The 19,434-nt window shown below is 43.2% G+C and overlaps 1 protein-coding gene across 2 annotated transcripts in view; it reads right to left on the bottom strand.

Annotated features, from left to right (window-relative positions):
• The window catches only part of xpr1a (xenotropic and polytropic retrovirus receptor 1a), a 65,958-nt gene that overhangs the window by 5,111 nt on the left and 41,413 nt on the right, over nucleotides 1–19,434 (bottom strand). Inside the window, exons 3-13 of one of the 2 annotated variants that reach the window (XM_069680504.1) lie at nucleotides 15,934–16,035; nucleotides 12,117–12,337; nucleotides 11,864–12,013; nucleotides 11,693–11,776; nucleotides 10,857–10,976; nucleotides 10,545–10,709; nucleotides 9,998–10,177; nucleotides 7,944–8,112; nucleotides 6,246–6,446; nucleotides 381–547; nucleotides 17–156 (exon numbers count right to left, since the gene is read on the bottom strand). In XM_069680504.1, the coding sequence (XP_069536605.1) occupies nucleotides 17–156; nucleotides 381–547; nucleotides 6,246–6,446; nucleotides 7,944–8,112; nucleotides 9,998–10,177; nucleotides 10,545–10,709; nucleotides 10,857–10,976; nucleotides 11,693–11,776; nucleotides 11,864–12,013; nucleotides 12,117–12,337; nucleotides 15,934–16,035 (1,699 nt within the window). The remainder of the gene's footprint in view (nucleotides 1–16; nucleotides 157–380; nucleotides 548–6,245; nucleotides 6,447–7,943; nucleotides 8,113–9,997; nucleotides 10,178–10,544; nucleotides 10,710–10,856; nucleotides 10,977–11,692; nucleotides 11,777–11,863; nucleotides 12,014–12,116; nucleotides 12,338–15,933; nucleotides 16,036–19,434) is intronic. The other variant, XM_069680503.1, reaches the window with a different exon arrangement.

Here is a 19,434-nt window from a genome sequence, read left to right as displayed (position 1 = left end):
TGCAATTAAGACCGACCTGAAGACCTCGAGGGGAGCCAGCACGGTAGCCACGATGTCGCCCACAGAGTGGATCTTGGTCATTGTAGTCAGAGAGATCTGGATCGTCCAGGCGAAGCGCAGGATCACATCCTCTATGATGGCACAGTAATAGTAGGCCTGGAGGCAGAGGGACAGATGATTAGGGTAAGTGTGTGTGTGTGTGTGTCATTCTCTTTGTTTAACTCTCTTTGTGTTCTTCAATATGTCTATCTTTTATGGCATTTAGTCTGTAATTTAAAAGTGTTTTTAATGTGCACTGTTTTAATGTTTAACACTTTCTAACAATGCTTTTTTAGTTACTATTAATATGCCTACGATATGACCCCTATATGGGACTCCACCTTGTGCGGGTAAACAATTTCTTCTCTGAGGAAGGTGTTTTCTCCGGCTCCTCGGTCAAACAGGCCCCAGTCCATGCGCAGGTCCCAGATCAGTGTGTAGAGGGAGCTGATAGTGGAGAACACGATCAGCAGGTAGAAGAACATGTCGGCGTCCGTATGTCCTTGTTCTGGAATAAACATAAACGCAGAAAAGATAGTTTTTTTAAATCTGGCATGAAAGCAAACCCTAACAGTACCGTATATCAGTGTTGTGACCAAGTCATCTTTGCTCATGTCCCGAGGAAGTCTCAAGTCATTTGGTCCAAGTCTCAAACAAGTCTCGAGTCATATTTTCTTGGACAAGTCCCAAGTCAAGTCCCTTTTTTTCCACCCAAGATGCAGCACTCTTACCTGTAGTATCCGGTCTTTATAAAGGGGAAAGACAAGGTATTAGTAGCCCGTCTAATAATGATATTATTGGCCAATTTATATAACCTGTTCAAAAAGTCTGACAATGAATTGTATCCGTATTATCTCGGCACAGACGCAGCCATGATTATGGTCTGCTCTGAGACCGTATAGAGTAGTAATGAGTACGACTGATGAGGCTTCTCTTTGGGGAAAACATCAGGAAGCAGGGGCCTTTGATGTTGCGTGTTGCCATAGCGAGGAATTTGACTGACAGCCAGTCCTCCAATCATCACGTACCGGCAAGCTTTTAGAGTCCAATCATGATTCCCAGGTAACATACTTGACAGTTAGATAGAAATTTGACAACATTGAATTTTAGCATTTTATATTTAACAGCTAACATTCAAACTTATGAACACATGCAAGTCATCCGAGTCATCATGCCTCAAGTCAAGTCTCAAGTCATTAAATTGCAAGTCCAAGTCGAGTCTCAAGTCATTTTTTTTTTTGTCAAGTCACAAGTCATCAAAACAGTGACTCGAGTCGACTCAAGTCCAAGTCACCAATTCTCAAGTCCACCTCTCTGCCGTAAATATCACCTTACTTTAATGGGTCAGTGCAACTTTTGCAACAATACTTTGACCACTAGAGGGAGCCGTCCTGTCATGAATACACTTGCAATGATTAATAGCGGTCTTGTGGACAACTATTACATTAAGAGTTTAATTTCCACTTACATAAAACATTAACCTCCGAATGGAAGACCAAAGATCAAATTACACCGTGTGCTGCGGCTCATTCACTTGCTAAGTTAAAAGCAAATGAGATATGTGCACTAGACAATAATAAAACATTCGTTCTAATCTGACATTACAAATTGGTTCCGGACAAATACTACTAATGCTTCCTCTTCATGGAGGAGAGGTTATTACTAAAATGACATACACTTGAACCTGCATGGTAGCCGTGCCGGTCTTAGAGGCTGATTTGATCTTATAAATTCTCATAGAAAGACAAAGACATTAAAGACGGGGTAATGCCAATACAATCATAGTGCACATACAAACTCTGCGTGAGTATCCTGACTTGTTGGATACAAAGACATCGATATGTTGTTTCATTTAATATCTTATTTTAATGAACTGCAGGGTTGTTCAAGTGCTGTGAGAGCAAGAATAAATGTCAGTCCCCAAACAGCTTGACCTGTCTCTTTCATCCAAACAAGGACCTTAATGGAGTTAATGTTTAATGCCTTCAGAAGTACCTATATCTACATGTAAAGTACCCTGTGCTACGGGCACTGTGACTGTACGATAATAATAACTAATGTAGTTAGTTGTTGATCAGCAGCGTCTGTGTCCGTGTCTCTGCAGCACCACTGTGGCTGTGATTTGCTCATTGTGGTCTCACACAGTGACTCACACAGACGCAGACAGAGACCAGCCTCGCTCCCATTTGTCACAGTCAGCCGTCTTCCTGCGAGCAGCCAGCGAGACGCCGCGTAGCAGAGCGGGGATGTTTCTAACATAGAGTTACTGCTGTGCTGCTCGTTTAACTGCTGCCTCCTTTGTGCTGTTTGCTGCTCCGGCTGAGCGATGGGACTGAAGGAGTCCCCGCGGCCTCGCTGAGATTTCCCAGCCGTAGATTACACTTAGTCCTGGACAATAGACTCTTTTCACCGGAGAATATCCACTGATGTGATTCCCTCAGCTTGTAAAGTGTCGGAGTATTTAACCCTTTCTTGTTCAGGCTTTTTATTTCCAGCAGGCTGGTTAGCCACTGGGCCATAAAAAGGTTAAACAGGGCGAGAAGAACATTGATTGGATGCTAAGTAGGGACAAACGGTGGTCACTGGCTCCTGTCACACACACTCAATTGCCTTGAGTCTGTCACACATACACGCACACACACAAATAGTTGCTATTGTTATCCTCAGGCGCCCATGGGGTTAAACAGTATTAAAAACAGAGCACTTCAGCAGGCTCATTTCATGCAACAGGCTCACTTTCAACTGATGGAAACAAGAGCAATCAAGCCCTACTATTAAGAGTGATTTCCCATCTGTTGCCACGGTAACCCAATCAGTCAACAAGGCAATTAAGAATCCTGCACCTGGAGACCAATAAACTTTAGATCTCATCCAAACAAACATTAATTCCAACACTTATTAACAAAAATGAAAGAGCGATTTTACGAGCAGATTGTGCAGTTAAAAGAGTTTGGTGAATTTGGCACAGAAAAAAAGAGTTTTAGGACACGAACAGGGCCGATTGTTTACATACACACAGGATGCACCTTTATCAGATGCTAACTCTGAGTGTTTCTGGATCCAGATGTAAATATGTTAGCTGTAGCAGGAGGAGGAGCAGAGGTGAAATAGAGTTCAAGCAGAAAGAGAGTGAGAGAGAGAGGTGTCTTTTTTCCTTATTGGTTAACGTGTGTGTTTGAGAGTCTGTGTGTGTGTGTGTGTGTGTGTGTGTGTGTGTGTGTGTGTGTGTGTGTGTGTGTGTGTGTGTGTGTGTGTGAGTCTGTGTGTGAGTCTGTGTGTGAGTCTGTGTGTGTGTGTGTGTGTGTGTGTGTGAGTCTGTGTGTGAGTCTGTGTGTGTGTGTGTGTGTGTGTGTGAGTCTGTGTGTGAGTCTGTGTGTGAGTCTGTGTGTGTGTGTGTGTGAGTCTGTGTGTGTGTGTGTGTGTGTGTGAGTCTGTGTGTGTGTGTGTGTGTGTGTGTGTGTGTGTGTGTGTGTGTGTATGTGTGTGTGCGCGTGCGCGTGCGTGTGTGTGTGTGTGTGTGTGTGTGTGTGTGTGTGTGTGTGTGAGTCTGTGTGTGTGTGCGTGTGTGTGTGTGTGTGTGTGTGTGTGTGTGTGTGTGTGTGTGTGTGTTGCTATGCTTCTACTTATTATGAACGAGGGGTCAGAACATGAAATGAAGTTATAAAAGCTGTCAGCTCAGTGCTCATCTTTATTCCAGCAGAGTCCAGCAGACATGTGTTCAGCCCCAGGCTGCTGATTACACCTCCTCTCCTCTTTTCTCTTCTACTCTCCTCTCCTCCCCTTCATCCTTCTCTCCTGTCCTGTTCTGTCCTCCCCTTATTTCTCTCCTCTTCTCCTCTCCTTCCCTTCCCCTTCTTTCTCTCCTCATCTCCTCTCTTCCCCTTCTTTTTCCTCTCCTCTCCTCTCTTTATCTTCTACTCTCCTCTCCTCCCCTTCTTTCTCTCCTCTTCTCGTCTCCTCTCCAATCCTCACCTTCTCTCCTCCCACCATTACTCCTTTCCTCTTACCATCCATCCTTGCACTTTCATTTTTGACCTCCCCTCTGTGCTCCATCATCTCTAAATTCTCTGATGCTTTGCAGCTCGATTTATTTTCTCTCTGACCTCCGTGGTCAGCCTCTCTCAGAGACCAGCAGGGCTAATGCTCCTCTTTGTTCACCTTTAGTTTAGCTGTTTCTTTTTTTATCTTGTCACAGATGGAGGAGTGTATTTAAAACCATGACTCCATGACTTCTCATGTTGTATTTCACTGTCTGCATTCAGTTAATTCCCCCTCCAAACAACTTCTCTTTCTTAATCAGACGCTTGCACTATTCCTGCCAACTCTGTAACATCCTGTTCTCCTGCCTGTCCATGACATAAATCCCATGAGTTTAAATTAACATTAGGCCTGTGAGTAACTCTGCTGCATCTAAAACAGCAATAAGTCTCAAGCCACTGCACATAAAGCTGCACCCGTATTGATCCTGAGTAAACTAATCTGCCTGATTTTCAGGCATCACACTGTATCTTATAGGGTTTGGGAATTCTGCCTATCATGTCTCTGGTTACGAGCCTGTGACATCACAGATTTAGATTAGTAAAGAAAGAAGCGGACACTGAACATCACTCAGTCGTCCACAGAGAAGCCCATGATTTATGCGCTGCATTTATGGTTTAAACATTTCTGTTCCCGGTTTGCTCCCCAGTTCCAGGAAGGAGTGAGTCGCTGAGGCGGTGAGGTCACACAGACACTATCAGGGCCGTGCTCAGGTTCACAATGAAGGTGACACATGCTCAGACAGACGCTGGGAGCTCTGCCAGATGCTGACTGACACTGCAGCAACCTTTTACAGCTGGACCCAGCGGTGTGAACACGACACCGGCCTGCTGTCTGCTCTGGTGGATGCTGGGTAATGCAGTGAGCATCATCTGTTCTGACTACAGGAAGTATCACTAATAAAGCCTTTTTACATACCTATACTTTCTATTTTACTGCTTGGGAGGCTGTTTGCTTACGTTTCTTTTTGCTTTAAAAGAATTATTTCCTTTGGTGTACAGATCAAATGTCTCCACAATTTCCTTAACCATCGATTCATCTTCACTGTGTGTACTGTGCAAATGTCTGTCTTCCCTCTCTGCTCCTTTGCTTAACCAGCGACAGTCTCGGCCTCCATTATCACTGCAGGATGAAAGACAGCTTCATACAGAATAAGACATGAAGAGAGGCCATTAGTCTACAGGCTTCAGACCAGAGGAGGAAGGAGGATATGGTTTAATGGACGCCTTTCCTACCGAGCAGTGGAAGAAAAAAAGAAGTCTGTCTGTCTGTCTGTCTGTCTGTCTGTCTGTCTCTCTTCCTGGTTCAGGCAATATCGGATCACCGGCGGTCAGCTTAGCAAGCAAGCGTATTGATTTAAATTTATATCGGAAAAAGAATAAAGTCAAGCTGGGAAATAACATTTAGCAGTTTAAAAGGTTGAAGATGAAGTTTCACAGCTGGCATTTTGCAGGAAAATAAATATATATCTGAGAGGAGTTTAAATGTACGAGCAGCAGAGTAAACGGCTTTGAAATGAGCCCCCTGGACAAATATCTGTGATGAAAACCGAAACACAAAGCATGAATGCCGGAGCGCCGCTTTTATTGCCTGGGTGCTGCGTCTTTGAACACGGACTCCTTTGTGATAGGGCTTCTGAATGTGAATAATTGCAGGCTAATTGTGAAGCTGTCAGACAGAGAGTGACTTGATTTTTAATGCTAACCACTCTTTCATTTCCTCCTTTTTCTTCCTCCCAATTCTTTCTTTTGGATCTCAAACAGGTGTATTTCTTTTCTTTCTCTCTCTTTCTCTGCTCTCTCACTTCACTCTCCTGCTGTCATACTGAATGCCATGTTGTGAGAGCAGAGCCTTATTTATCCTTTGCTGTGTTTGACAAACCTTTCCCATTTCCATTATAAAGCTCACAGCAATGAGGAGGAAACCAAGGCCAACTGCTCGCATTTCCTCTCAAGGTCACCTCTGCTTTCTGAGCACACAGGGCTCAATACAGAGGCTCAAAAGCCTGCGTGTTGTTGACATGCTCCTGTAGCAGCAACACAACAACATTGTTGATTTGCTTTGTACACTTTTGACAGACTGACTTCTGCCTCTTCTGGGCGATTCTGACATCGATTTAACAGCATCATCTTTGCTTTGTAGAGATGTTTGTGTGTCCTGTTTCTTACCTCTGTGTGTGGCGTAGAGTGCAGCAAAGGTGACAACAAAGAAAGTGGTGGAATATTTCCCAGCATTCACCAGGTGAGGGAAGGCCCTCTTGGTGTCCCGGTAACGCCTCAGACACTGGATGAAGCGGAACCAGGCGGGCAGACACTGGATGATGGCACGTAGGCCGTACGAGTAGCTGTGGCACATGAAGTCCCCGGGGTCTACAAAAGAAAGAAAACAGTGCATGATAATGTTTTAATCTTTTTCATTTTATCAAACATACTTCCCTCCACACATTCCCCTCATCAGCTCGTCATGATGAGAATCACTTGACGACCTCTGTGTGGCCAAACATTTCCGTTCCATTAGCTCCGTGTTAATCTGCTCGCAGGCTGAGTTGTCACTGCCGCTGGAGCGCATGAGCAGCAATGAAACCGTCATCACATCACGTTTCCTGACAGAGCAGCTCAACTGTCTGGCACACGGTCAACTAAGTCCGTCACATTTATGATGATGATGCAATTCTATTGTCTTTACTATAAATCTGTATTTTTTTGTGCTTTCCAGGATTATTTTGTGTCATATTTTTTACAATTAACATTTTTAACATTTTTGGTGTTCGCTCTGTCCACATGCCTCAACTATTTTATCAATTTCAGTCAAGGAATTTTTCCATTTTACCATGAATAATACATATAGTTGGTGTGTCTACGTACACAGAACATTTTAATTTTCCAGGAAGAGAGGAAACATTTACTTGGGACTGTAAATATTGTGTGGTTGAATTATTGTTGACCGAGGCTTCTGTTGAAACCTCAGTGTTTCTGCCTGTTCTTCAGGGATGTCTTTTGAGGGATTGGCTTTTTCTTTGATTAATTTAAAGGGGGGTATTACGATAACTTCAAGCTTCATATTATAATTTACAGTTAAATAAAATCTAGTTTTTCTCACACTGGTGCTCTGTGCAGGCCCTCATACAGCCTCTGCCTGAAACGACTCTGCTCTGTCTCTTTAAGAAACCCCGCCCTTTCAAGCCCACTTTCTTCTGATTGGCCAGCTCTTCGAAGCCTGCCGAGGGGCAGAACTCAGGGGCACGCCTCCTACCCTCTGGCCGTGTTACCGAGCTGTCCCAAAGAGTAAACTTCACTTTTTCGAGTTGAAATTAATGTTTGGTGCTCTTGTCCATTGGAAAAGTAAACACTAATATCTTTCCTTCACAGCCAAAGAACACTTTCTCCGAGACATTCTGAACCAACTTGACGAGCAGAGCCGATAAGCAGAGTAGTGGAGTGAAAAACATTTCCAAGGCAGACTGAGCTGCTGGGTGGGCGTTTCCTTGAAGTGTGCCAGGGACAGGAAGTTCTGCTGTGTCTTCTGAGTTCCTGCACTTTGTGACATCACAAAGTAAAGCATCTGGAGAAGTCTGTCTGAAAGCAAGCGTTCACAGCAGCCTGCAGACTGAGACTTATTTTAGCAGGGGATTACTCCAACATACTTTTACCTACAGATCTGAAACTTCACCCATGTCCAACATTGTAATATTGTACATATGTCTAAACAGCATAATACCCCATTTTTAAACATTATCCTTAATTTTTCATGTAATGCATTTACTATTGTGATTATATGATACTGTCCATGTACTGCCACTTATATTGTGATAGTTTAGAGTTTAGAGTTTAAGATGAATCCCTCCTGAACATTAATGGATGTCTCACCTCTGGGTTTGGGCACCAGGCCTTTGCTGTTGCTCCACTGCAGCTCAAAGATGTAGAAGCAGATGAGATACTCCAAATCCATCAAAACAACCACCAGAGAGTTTAACTGATCAGCCAGCCAGAAGTCTGCAAACTCCACGCGGTGAAACGGTGCAGTGAAGACGCGGAACTGGACACATACAAGAGCGGGAATAAAGATGGTAGAAAGATTTCTTCTTTAAAAACATATCAAAAGAACACATGCATCCCCATTTCTAGGCAGTGATTGGTGCATTTCAGAAAACACCTTGGCTGACCTCAGAGCTTCAGTGAATTCTGATGTGTTTAAGTGCTTTCAACGCTGGGACTGAATTAACGAACAATTAATTAGTGTGCAAATGTTGCTGTACATCAGTAGACAAGTGTTGAGCAGGGAGCATCCTCTATTAAGGATCTGTGACACACAAAGGAATAGAGCCTCCAGACTACCTTATCAGCTCACCACAGGTCGGCCTAATGAGTCACGCTTTGTGTCTGTGGGAATGTAGCCTTTTATTTGTGCATTGCCACTCGCTGGTGGAGCAACCTGGGAGCGTTTTAGGGCATGCTTCAGCTTCTATGGGCTTGTTTTGGATCATGACTCTTGGCAAGAACTGCACACTTTGTAAAATGATTCAATTCTGCTCCACTCTTTCCATTTTACCCCCCGGCCACGTCTGACATTAAGAAGCAACTGTACATCTCTTTTCATGCACACTTTCAGAAGGCACAACACCTAATTCTCCCTCCACTACAAATGTCAAAGGATATTGATTTTTTTCCCTTCTTTGCGTATATCAGCTTATTATGTTTTTCTCTTAACCTGTCCATCAAAATCTGTATTGATCGAGTGGCCATCTCAGCTCATATCCGCTCCTTCTGTGTGGATGTCTCAAGGCTAATCCTGCTGCGGTGATGTGGCTCGGTTTCATTTCTTGAGTCAACACTCTGATCCAGGTGCTTGCTCTGCAGTTTGTCCTGTAATGAAATTTTTGTCCTCTGTCTGGTGTTTAATGTCGGAGGAAATAAGCAAACCTGGCACTGATGCATTTTATAGGACCGCTAGGAAACCAACGACAGATTAAACCCAATAAAACGACAATTTCTTAATGACTTATTGCTTATTCCGCGAGGCTGCATGCATCGCTCATCGCAGAGCTAATTCTGTGTTCGTTGATACGATTGCTCAGGACCAATCAAGACTGATAATAGAGCCACATCAGCAGGGAGCTGTGAAGGCAAGGACACGGATATGAGGAGGGGGGGGGGGGGCGGGGTCTGCTGCTGCTGAGGGGAGAGATGAGGAGGGAGGGAGCAGGGGCTGGAGGATGAGGAAGAGGAGGAAGAGGAGGAGGAGGAGGAGGAGGAGGGACAGAGGAGCTCAGGGCATCAGCATACTGATAGATCTATGCCTGTAATGATTGCACAGTCACAACCTCCAACTCCCCTGGGACGAGCTGCATTCTATTATCCCTCATCCCTCTGCCCTCTGTCTCGCACACACACACACGCGTGCACACACACACACACACACACACACACACACACACACACACACACACACACACACACACTCCACACACCCCGCCCTCTCTCCTGCAGGCCTGTAGCTCGGCTTAGACAAAGAACAGAGTAACAGAGGAGGGTTTTTGTAAACATGAGACTTGAGATAGAAATCGGAATTGTACATGCATTCATTGTGTGACACACACACACACACACACACACACACACACACACACACACACACACACACATACACACACACACACACACACGCGCTGAAATATTTAAATTGTGTCAGCAGCACAATACAGTAGCAAAAAACAGTTATAAATAGGACAAACAGCTCTCATAAAACTGGTTTTCATATATATGACAATATGCATGAGATTCTGCCAAAAGCACACATTAAAATGTGTATCATAAATTGTTCTTATAAGTTAGAGACATGTTCCAGGTGAGTAGGATTAGCGAGATAAAATACAGTGGAAGAAATGTAGAAAAAAGGCACCAGTATAAAGTAGCAGACTGACCAGCAGCTTGAGGAGCCAGAAACGTGATTTGTAGTAGCAGGTCTTGAAGGGGTTGAGGAGGAAGAGCACCATGAAGCCGTAGAGGATGAGCGGGTTGATCTGCATGGGGAGGTAGGTGTACTCTGAGTAGAGGCAGGAGAGGATGCTGAGACACCACAACACCCCGAGGAAACCAGCAATCTGCAAAACACAGAGAGAGTGGCATTATGAGAAAACATTTCTGACACATTATCCCAATTAAGAGGGCTGTTTGAATTATTTAGTGCAAATTATGTCAGTTTTGTTATTCTAGAGTAAAAATAAACCCATGTAGGCATTAGGTATGTATTGTTTCTGCTGAATGAGATCTCTTATTTACATACTCACATAGGAGATGAATCTTGATTACCCTGATGACTAAACAACCTCAATCAGTCCTACTTTCTGTTTGTTGAAGTCATCATTACTCATGAAAGTTTGATTTCTTTAATCAGCATAATTACAGAAAAAGAGTTTATTTTCTGAACACTCAGGGCTCTTATTCTGTAACCGACACAATTGTTTCTACCTCAAACAGGTGTTGGTGAGAGAGGTTGTTTCTGGGGTTGATCTCAAAGATGAGGACATGGTTGACTCCGGCTTGTCTCCATCCGTACGTGTTGATGCCCAACAGGAAGAGGAACTGGATCAACAGGAAGCCGCCCCGATAGATCCGCACCAGCGGCCACATGTTCTCGAAGTGGATGAACACAGCACCTGGTAAAGCCACAGTGGATTTCACCTGCCTATGGTCATTCTCCATATTTATGTTAAACAATGGACCAGAACAGCTGGTTATCTTACTGTGCAACATGACAAATTGTGCAGGACTCAACAGGACATGAAAAATGTATGAGCCTGAATGTAGTTGTGACTCACCGGTGAGAACGAAGGAGATGGCGAGGATGATAAAGAAGCCGCAGTAGAGACCCACACGAAAGGTCGTCCAGGCCAAAGCAGGCTGAAGCCGGCAGAGAGGAAGACAGAAAAACATTATTTACAATGTTAAGAATATGAATTAACTATTGCTAACTATTATTTATATTTAATACAAGTTCACAGACATTTTATTTTCTTATAAGTTACCTTTATTTTGAAGTTCAAATAAAGCGAAACATCCTAGAAAAACGATTTATTGAGCGTGTCTTAATATAAAGCCACTCTGACTCCCTTTATCTGCCTGAATATATTTATTACACACATGCCTGCAGGCGAAATGGAGGGATCAATAGTCACAAAGCACAATGTAAGTCAGACATGACAGTAATTAATGCAGTAATAACAGTACGTATAACATAGGCGGGTAAAGTGCCACTCGGCTCGCTCGGTTCTGAAAGATATCCTGTCTGTTCAACAATGGAAGGCACTTATAAAATCAATACGAGAGGCTCTTATGGTTTCTCTCTCTTTGCATCTTTCCATCTTCATCTCTCTATTTCTCTCGTATGAAACCTCTTACCTTTTTTCAATCTTTATTCACAACAAACAAAACTATTAGTGCTTAAAACAATATCATATAAGTAGCATAAAGTCAAAGATTGTTCTTGTTGGGATATTCTCAGACAAGGACACCGACTTTGTATTCAGATCATTTAAAGTAAACTGAGAGGAGAAGGGTTGATATTATTGCATAGTCACTGTTTGATTGATTTCCAGTGTAAGCAGCAGTTTTCTGACCTGAGCTGCCCCCAGTGGAGGAACTCTCAGCCTCTTCATGGCCTTCTGACGATCTCCTCCCTCCAGCTCTGTGGTGACCAACGTCTAAACTCACAAACACAACAATTACTTTATGTGTCTTTTGTATCACAATCCATACTTGTGTGTGTGCGTGTCTATGTGAGGAGGCACCTCTGTCTCAGAGATGAGCTGTGTGATCTTCTTGCAGGTGTAGAAAGGAGCCACTTCCACGTGAGCCACACGCCAGTCGGCCCCGCGGGGAGTATCCAGGATCTTATCATGTTTCTTCAGGATTTTACGGAAACCAGTGAAGTTCAGGTTCTGTGGACGGAAACAAGATTGATTGCTTCCTTAATTATTTCGCTACATTGCGCTTGAATGCAGGTGTGTGTGTGAGACTATAAACGTGTGTGTGTGCTGAGACCTGGTAGTTCTGGAGCAGGATGAGGCTGAGGTAGAACTCGCTGAAGGCTAGCTTCAGGTCCTTGATGTTGTGGTGTTTGCAGCGCTCCTCCTGCGACAGGTGGAACATGGTTTTGCGTTTGCGCAGGCCGGGCGGAGCATTGCTCTCGCGCTGAGCGTCCAGGGAAGACTGCAGCTCATTCTGCAGCGTGGCAGAGCGTCGTTGAGCTTCAGCAAGCTTTTCTACAAGTGGGAAGACAAGAAAACGATATAGAAGGTATATTTGTGTTTCTGTGTGGCTCTATTTTTACAATATTGTTGTGCTGATACTGCTTTAGGTTGACACAAGGATAGGACAGGTTTCAGTAATCTGGAGGTACAGAGAAAGTGACTCAAAACAGCTTTCATACAGCCCGTCTCCTCCTGCTGTCTGTTTGAGGAAGTAGAGGCATTGCTGTCATGTAAATGCTGCAGAGGAAGGACCCATTATCTGGGTCAGAGATGGGTTAATGTACTCAGAGAGGGGAGAGAGATAGGCAGAGAGAGACTGAGGGGGATCATACCGGGCAGTTACCTGAATTTCATTAACTTCTAATGCACCTCTACCTACATTTCTGACACACATTAGCTCTCCTTTCCTTTTTCACCAATCAGAAGTCAGGTACAGTCACTAAACAATGCAGTCCATGTCCTTTCTTCCTTTCTCCTTTTTACAATTTTACAGTTGTATTCAACCAATAAGAGTCCAATGAAAGATTGCTGAATACGACTGTAAAAGGACTGATGTACTTGTGTTTTAGGTTATATTTATACTAGTTAAACAACCTTGGTTTAAAAATAGTCTTCCAGCTGCTTGCAAAACCATTGAATAACCAGCCTTGGAGTCACTGTAATAACAGTGCTGTACGTGACCACAGTCTGATAAAAGAAATTAAATTTGGTCACAGCCCGTCTGACAGTCTCACTGAGGCTCTAGTATCTGTTCCTCTGTCCTGAACTGAGAGTCGCAGCAGTGAACATGTGGAGGGCTCACTGGTGACTCTCATGCTCTGTTGCTTCTTTGACATCTAAACTCACAGTAATCCTTCTAGTCGACTCAGACAGTCTGTCATAACAATGCTGGGATGAACACATGACAACAGCAGCAGGCGTGAGAAAGTCAAGACCTCCACTGCCTGCTACAAGGTAGATTAAATCAGAGGGTCATAGTAGCACTTAAAAACAGAGGACATGTCCAGACAGATCACCCGTGTGGGACAACCTTAGACTGGCAGGTGTTGGGGGTTCAGATTTCCACTGGTATGAGTTTAGTGGAGAAATCCAGCTTCCCTTAGCTGAAAGGAAATTCTATTTAAAAATCTCTTTAGGTGTGTTTTTAACCTATCAAAATAAAAGCGTCGTCCAAAAGGATGGATCTCAGCACAGCGCAGCAGAATGAGGCTTTGAGAGGTCAACGACCCCTTTCAGAGAGAGAGAGAGAGAGAGCTGTGTGGAGGAAAGTGTCTTATGTAAAGTCAGCACACAATTTATCTCTATCTTTCCACTACTGCCTCTTTCCCACAACCTATCCAGCTTTTTCAAACCTCTACACACACACACACATGCACTTATACCCACAGTGAGTGGCATCAGATAAAGCTGCATGTCGGACACAACTCTGCAATTTCTTCCCTCTCCCTCCTGTGTGTGGAGGATAAACAAGACGCCTGAGTGCAGGAGGAGACGCTGGTGTTTTCATACACAACATTTAACTAAGCTCACACACCTCAGGCCTGCAGGGGAGACTGTGACTCACTGTAATACTGATGTGACTCTGCTGAAAACAGACCCACACAGGTCACACGTAGCACTGAGAAGATCAGTTAGACAATTAAATGTTTCATCGGTTCCTTAGCTTGTTTTAAGTAATATCGAAAGACTAAAACATATATAACAGATATATTACCATGTATTATCCCTTTTTAAATAATGTGTTTTATTCATTTTAGTTATCATTTCCTGTTTTACTTTCTCACTCACCCTTCACTTCCTGTCTGGTGTATTTTCCCGCCTTTGTGATTGTGTGCCCCGCCCTGATCATTTTCACCTGTGCCTAATTAGCCTCACCTGTGCCTGATTAGTCTCTCCTTGCCAGTGCATGTAATCTATTGTCAATTTCTGAACCCATTGGCTATAGTCTGACAACAATGTGTTCTGTCATTATAGTTAGTTCTTATGATGCTGATTTACGTCCATGTGTTCATTTTTCTGACAAGTTTAGTTTTAATTAGTTATTTGATGCTGTAAAAAGGATGATTGACATCTCCGTTGACAAATCTGGCTCCTGCAGCCGATCTGTTCCGGGTCAGCAGAGTAGAGGAGGAACGGCGACAGGAGACGTAACTAAAACAATCACTACAGTCAGTGAAGTTTCCATACCTCTGAACGTCTGCTTCAGACCAACACACAGAAGCTGTCCTGCTGTTAAACACGACAACGTGCGGGATCTTTGCTGTTTTTTTCAGTAAGTTAAGTGTGTGTTTTGGTTAGCGGAAGTCGCTACGGCGGCTCCACCCACTGATCTCTGCTGCGCAACTCTGGCTCCAAATGACGTCACCATCACAAGATGGCAGCGCCCGTCACTGGGGCTATTTTGGAATAAATTCCGTACAATGAGAGCAGATGGAGACGCGTCGTACAACTTTATATACAGTCATTGGTGCCAGTTCATCTTAAACTTTTTTTTAATCAAATACACCTGAAAGTCTGTTTTTGGGTACTCTCTCTGAGTGAATACCAAATGTGTATATATACATACGTCACCTAATTAGCAGAGCCACATCTGCCCATCATGTATTTGTAGCAGATATTAGTATTAATGTTGTAGTCAACTATAATTCAACAAATACTGTCAATTTATAAACACCAATTAAAAGGACATATATGCATAATTACAAAACTGTGATATAACCCATTTATTACATGTTTATAAACTACTTATTAGTGCTAAATAGGGCTAGTGTTACCCACATACTGTTCTTTTCTGAGCAAAATGTTGTTAATATCTGCAGCATGAATGTTCAGGATAACCAAAGACAAAAGTTAACATGGCCTCTACAGCAGCTAACAGGACGCTTCTGGTAAGTGTATATCAAGATATAAACTGTTGTTAGAGGGAATACGTTTTTCAGTAAATCAGCCTCCCACTAACAACATCCACAATGATTTCTATCTTATTTATTTGCAGATCCATCTGCCTGTTGTTTCCCATCATTACAACTGGAACAATCCTGCCTGTCAACCTTGGCCCTCAGCTGACCTGCAGTTTCTCACACAGCCTCTAGAGGAAGCACTCTCTGTCTTTAGACGACTCCTGCTTCCCCCTGAGCTGCACTTCGAAACCAGGAGGCAACCTTTAGGTTCCAGAATACCAGAATATATTATGGCTTCCCTCTCGTGTTACACGGTACATACATACTCCTCTGCTCCCTGAAATACACACAGGCAGGCCTGCACGCATAAACACGACAACCACTGACTGCTTCAATCAGAGGACCAAGATTAGACGCGGTGTTGTTTGGCTCTGAAATAAGACCCTTAGTACAGAATAAATAAACTGTGCAATAACTCTTATACCTAAATGATGATGGGTGATGATAGCTAATAACAGTTATGTTTAATCATGTTTATACAAGATATTATGCACCACACATAAACTGCAGGAAATAACACAGTCAATACAATAGTTCCTCTGACTATCAGCCCCACTGTTTCAGCTATTTGATCTGAAACTGCTTTCTTTATTAGACTTTGATTTGATGTACTCAGAATCATATGCACATTATAAAGTGAATGCACACCTGAATAGAATGTGTTGATTTTCAGCAGCTCCTTCTCGCAGGTCTGGAAAAACCTCTCCTCAAACTTAGCGTAGTATCTCTTCACCGTGTCTTCATCTGTGACTGCAGGAAGAAAAAACAGAGAGAAAAATGTTGATTAGCTGCTTGCAAAAAGGACTGACAACAAGATCAGTTACAACAACAAATCTGTCAAGGTTCTCAGTCATCAAGGTCATGGTATTACAAAGTTTGATCCAAAAGGCAACTTGAGTTGGTTGAAGTTCCTGAAGATGTTTGGCCTCTAATCTGAAAGGCCTCATCAGCTCTAAACTGACTGATGGACAGAGCTAGAAATATAAGCCCTTGTGGGTCATTAGTATGCTAATAGATGTTGTAGTCAAGTGAGACGTGTCACAGCAACATCTCAATACAGATACAGGGACAATGTATCGGAGCTTTCATGCAAAAAAAAACATGTTTAACAGACAGTGGTGAATGAGAGTTGATCTGTTTCTGTTCTCCTGTGGTTTTTACCTTCCTGCTGTTTTGTTCTTAAAATATTGGTCTAGTTTCACAACATTTATTTGAGTAGATGCAATCATCACATCGGCTATAGTATGATGGTGATATAGCCTCTGGGAGCATAAGTGAACATGTTGGGCATCCCGGTTTAGCCATTGTTTAGCAATAAGGACTTCCAGCCAATACTTCCTTTTCGTGCGCTGGATTGTTTACAGTCCAGTTAGCGACTTGAGAAGCGACCCTGTGTTCAGATCAGAAGTGGAGCCCCCCCCCCACCAGGATATATCTTGGTTCACTTAATCCCCCGGAGGAGCGCCCGTTCATCTGTTTCTGGTGAGTCTCAGTTTCATTGTAAAAAGTATTCTGGTGCATTTGAGGAAGTCAGGAAATCTAAACACTGAACAGCTTTCGTGACAAAGCATCAAGTGAATTTGTCTCAAGTTGAAATGTTTGATCTCGAGCAAAGTGCATGCATATATCTGTTTATAGAGATGAACAAGAAGCTAAATCGTTGTCAGATGATGCTGATGGGAGAGGGGATGTTATTACAGTGGATAACGTTCCGCCTGCTTTTGCTCTGACTACTTGCTTCTTGCTCGGACTACAAACATACCACAAACGGAAACCAGAACATTTGATGTCCTAAAACGCGGCCTTGTGCCAACAGATTCTAAATTTGTATGTAGTAGAGATGAGAGTTAATGTCCTTAAGTGTAAATCAGAATTAACTGTTGCATGGTCTTGGTTGTTTAGTTGTTAGTTAAATGTCTGTGAGTGAAGGAGTAGCTAATATAGAAAGGCACATGAAGAATCTCGTAGCCAAAAACACATCTTATACTGTATATTCAAATTGATCTCAGTGAAAGGAATTACTGGAGGAACAAGGAGCAAGTACAGATACTTATTTAGCTGTTTTTTATGACCTCCTGTGTGTCCTGACAAACTCAGCAGATATCCCATAAACTTTCTCCTGTAGGATCGTCTGCACCGAGTCTAGCAGACATCCATTCAGCGTTACAATTAGATCACCGGCTTCCTTCCTGACTCTCCAGTCTGAAGAAGCCTGCATGTCTTTTTCAGGAGCAGCCAATTCAATCAGCATCGATGCGCTGTCTCAGATAATCCTCTGCTTCATTCACAGCAGCTACCTGACACCTGCAGGAGGTTTGAACACGGCTGTGGGTCAGCATGGATGTTTTAAACCTTAAATTATGTGACAACCAGGTCTGAAAGTTTCCATCAAGATCATTTACAGTGTCCCTCAGACCTTCTTGTATCTCAGACCTGATGTGTCGCCTGTACCTGAATGTCAAATGAACATTTCGATCCAAGCAGAATACAGGCAGATGTGGGTATTTCTCTGTATAAACTGAATATAATGTCAGATCAAATAGCGATACCGCAGCGTAAATATTTGCTGTTATATAAAGTGAGCCTGGGCGGGAGCTGGTAGGCTTTCTATTCAACACAGCAATCAGAGAGAGACGCCCGAGGGTGCAGCCTGTCGATTTCACTCTGCTCTCACACACATACCTACATCTGCAGCAGCAACATATGAGCCTATGATGAAAAGGAAAATGTTCAACAGCAGCTTTAAGGTCCAACAGCTTTACAAGGAAAATAAATGAGAAACTGCCTCCACCGCCGTTTAGATAATCAATTATAAGTCATTTAAAACACAGTCTGCAGGTAAATAGAGCCTAAATTATCGAATGAAAGAGTGAGAGTGAGAAAGAAAATGAGGATAAGAATGAAGGAGGAAAGAAATGATGAAGCTGCAGAAAGAAGGAGGTGAATGAAACGTAGACCGACAATAAAACAGGGAAAGATGGAGACAGATGGTCTCCAATCTGCCTCGCATTTCTACCCAATTGGCCAGTTCAGCTTCAGTCACAACTCTTTCAGCCCTACACCCAAACAGCTGACAGTCTGACTGCTGCAGAACCGTGGATAGATGGATGTACAAGTGTCCGGATAAAGGGATGCATGCTTGAATTGCTGACTGATCGTCTGGCCAGGTTCTCAGTCATTCAGCTACCCTGCTCGCCAGTGAGTGTGCCATGACAGCGTGAGTAATGGTCCAACATGCTACTTCAGTCGAACCTGCAGGCAAACAGCACACTGAGCTGCGGTAATTTAAAGTAAAAGGTTACGCAGATGATGAACACTTTGTAGGGCAGAGAAGTGGAGGATAGAGACGCAGAGAGATAGAAGGGGAAGTTAGTTACTGTGGATCATTTTACACCTGTGTTTTTCCAATACATGAAATATTAGGTTTGCAATTAGTCTTAATGTGCACAAGACATTTTTGCCAATAAGGATTCCTGCATTTCCCCTTAAACTTGTACTTGATGTTTAGAAGGAGTACATCATTGAAATCGCCTATTTTCCTCACTTGCATGCTGACTAACAGAGCGAGTGCGTTGGCGGATGAAAGAGTAGATGTGGGGGCACTTTGCAGGTATAGACGGGGTTATGAAATCACCCTACACCCCCGTCTCTTTGTTCCATGCTGACCTTATGCACCACTGAACATCAGGGGAGGTTTGTGTTTCCACATATGAGGACATGCGTCTTTTGTTCATGCATTTATGTGTGCAAAGCGTGTGATGTGTAGGGACAAGTTCATCCTTACAGCTGTGATTTGGTGAAGCTTTACCATGAGACTCACAATCATCTGTCTAACCTCGACCTGCAATATACTTTACCTTCAACCAGCATGAGCATCTTTAAGATGCTATAATCACAGTCTTTTCCTGCCTGCTCAGATGAACTGTCCCACCGTGTAACTGCAATAAAAGCTGATTACAATGAAGCATTCATTGTATCTTTAATCTAATCTGTGGTGGTGCTCTTCATGTAAATGTGACGGCTTCACTTTCAGCTCCACAGTACGGCTTCTCATTATCTCCAGTCTTGGTGGATATTAGAGACGGCTTCCAACAGTGTTCAAGAGATCTGAAGGTAGAAGGTTGGACTAATAGATTGCATGAGTGTTCT

This window comes from Semicossyphus pulcher, unplaced genomic scaffold (assembly GCF_022749685.1).
Source record: "Semicossyphus pulcher isolate SPU_LCO1_2020_fin unplaced genomic scaffold, fSemPul1.0.p SCAF_4, whole genome shotgun sequence".
Classification (NCBI taxonomy): Eukaryota; Metazoa; Chordata; class Actinopteri; order Labriformes; family Labridae; genus Semicossyphus; species Semicossyphus pulcher.
Note: the sequence above shows the minus strand (reverse complement) of the source record. Positions and strands in the feature narration are given on the sequence as shown.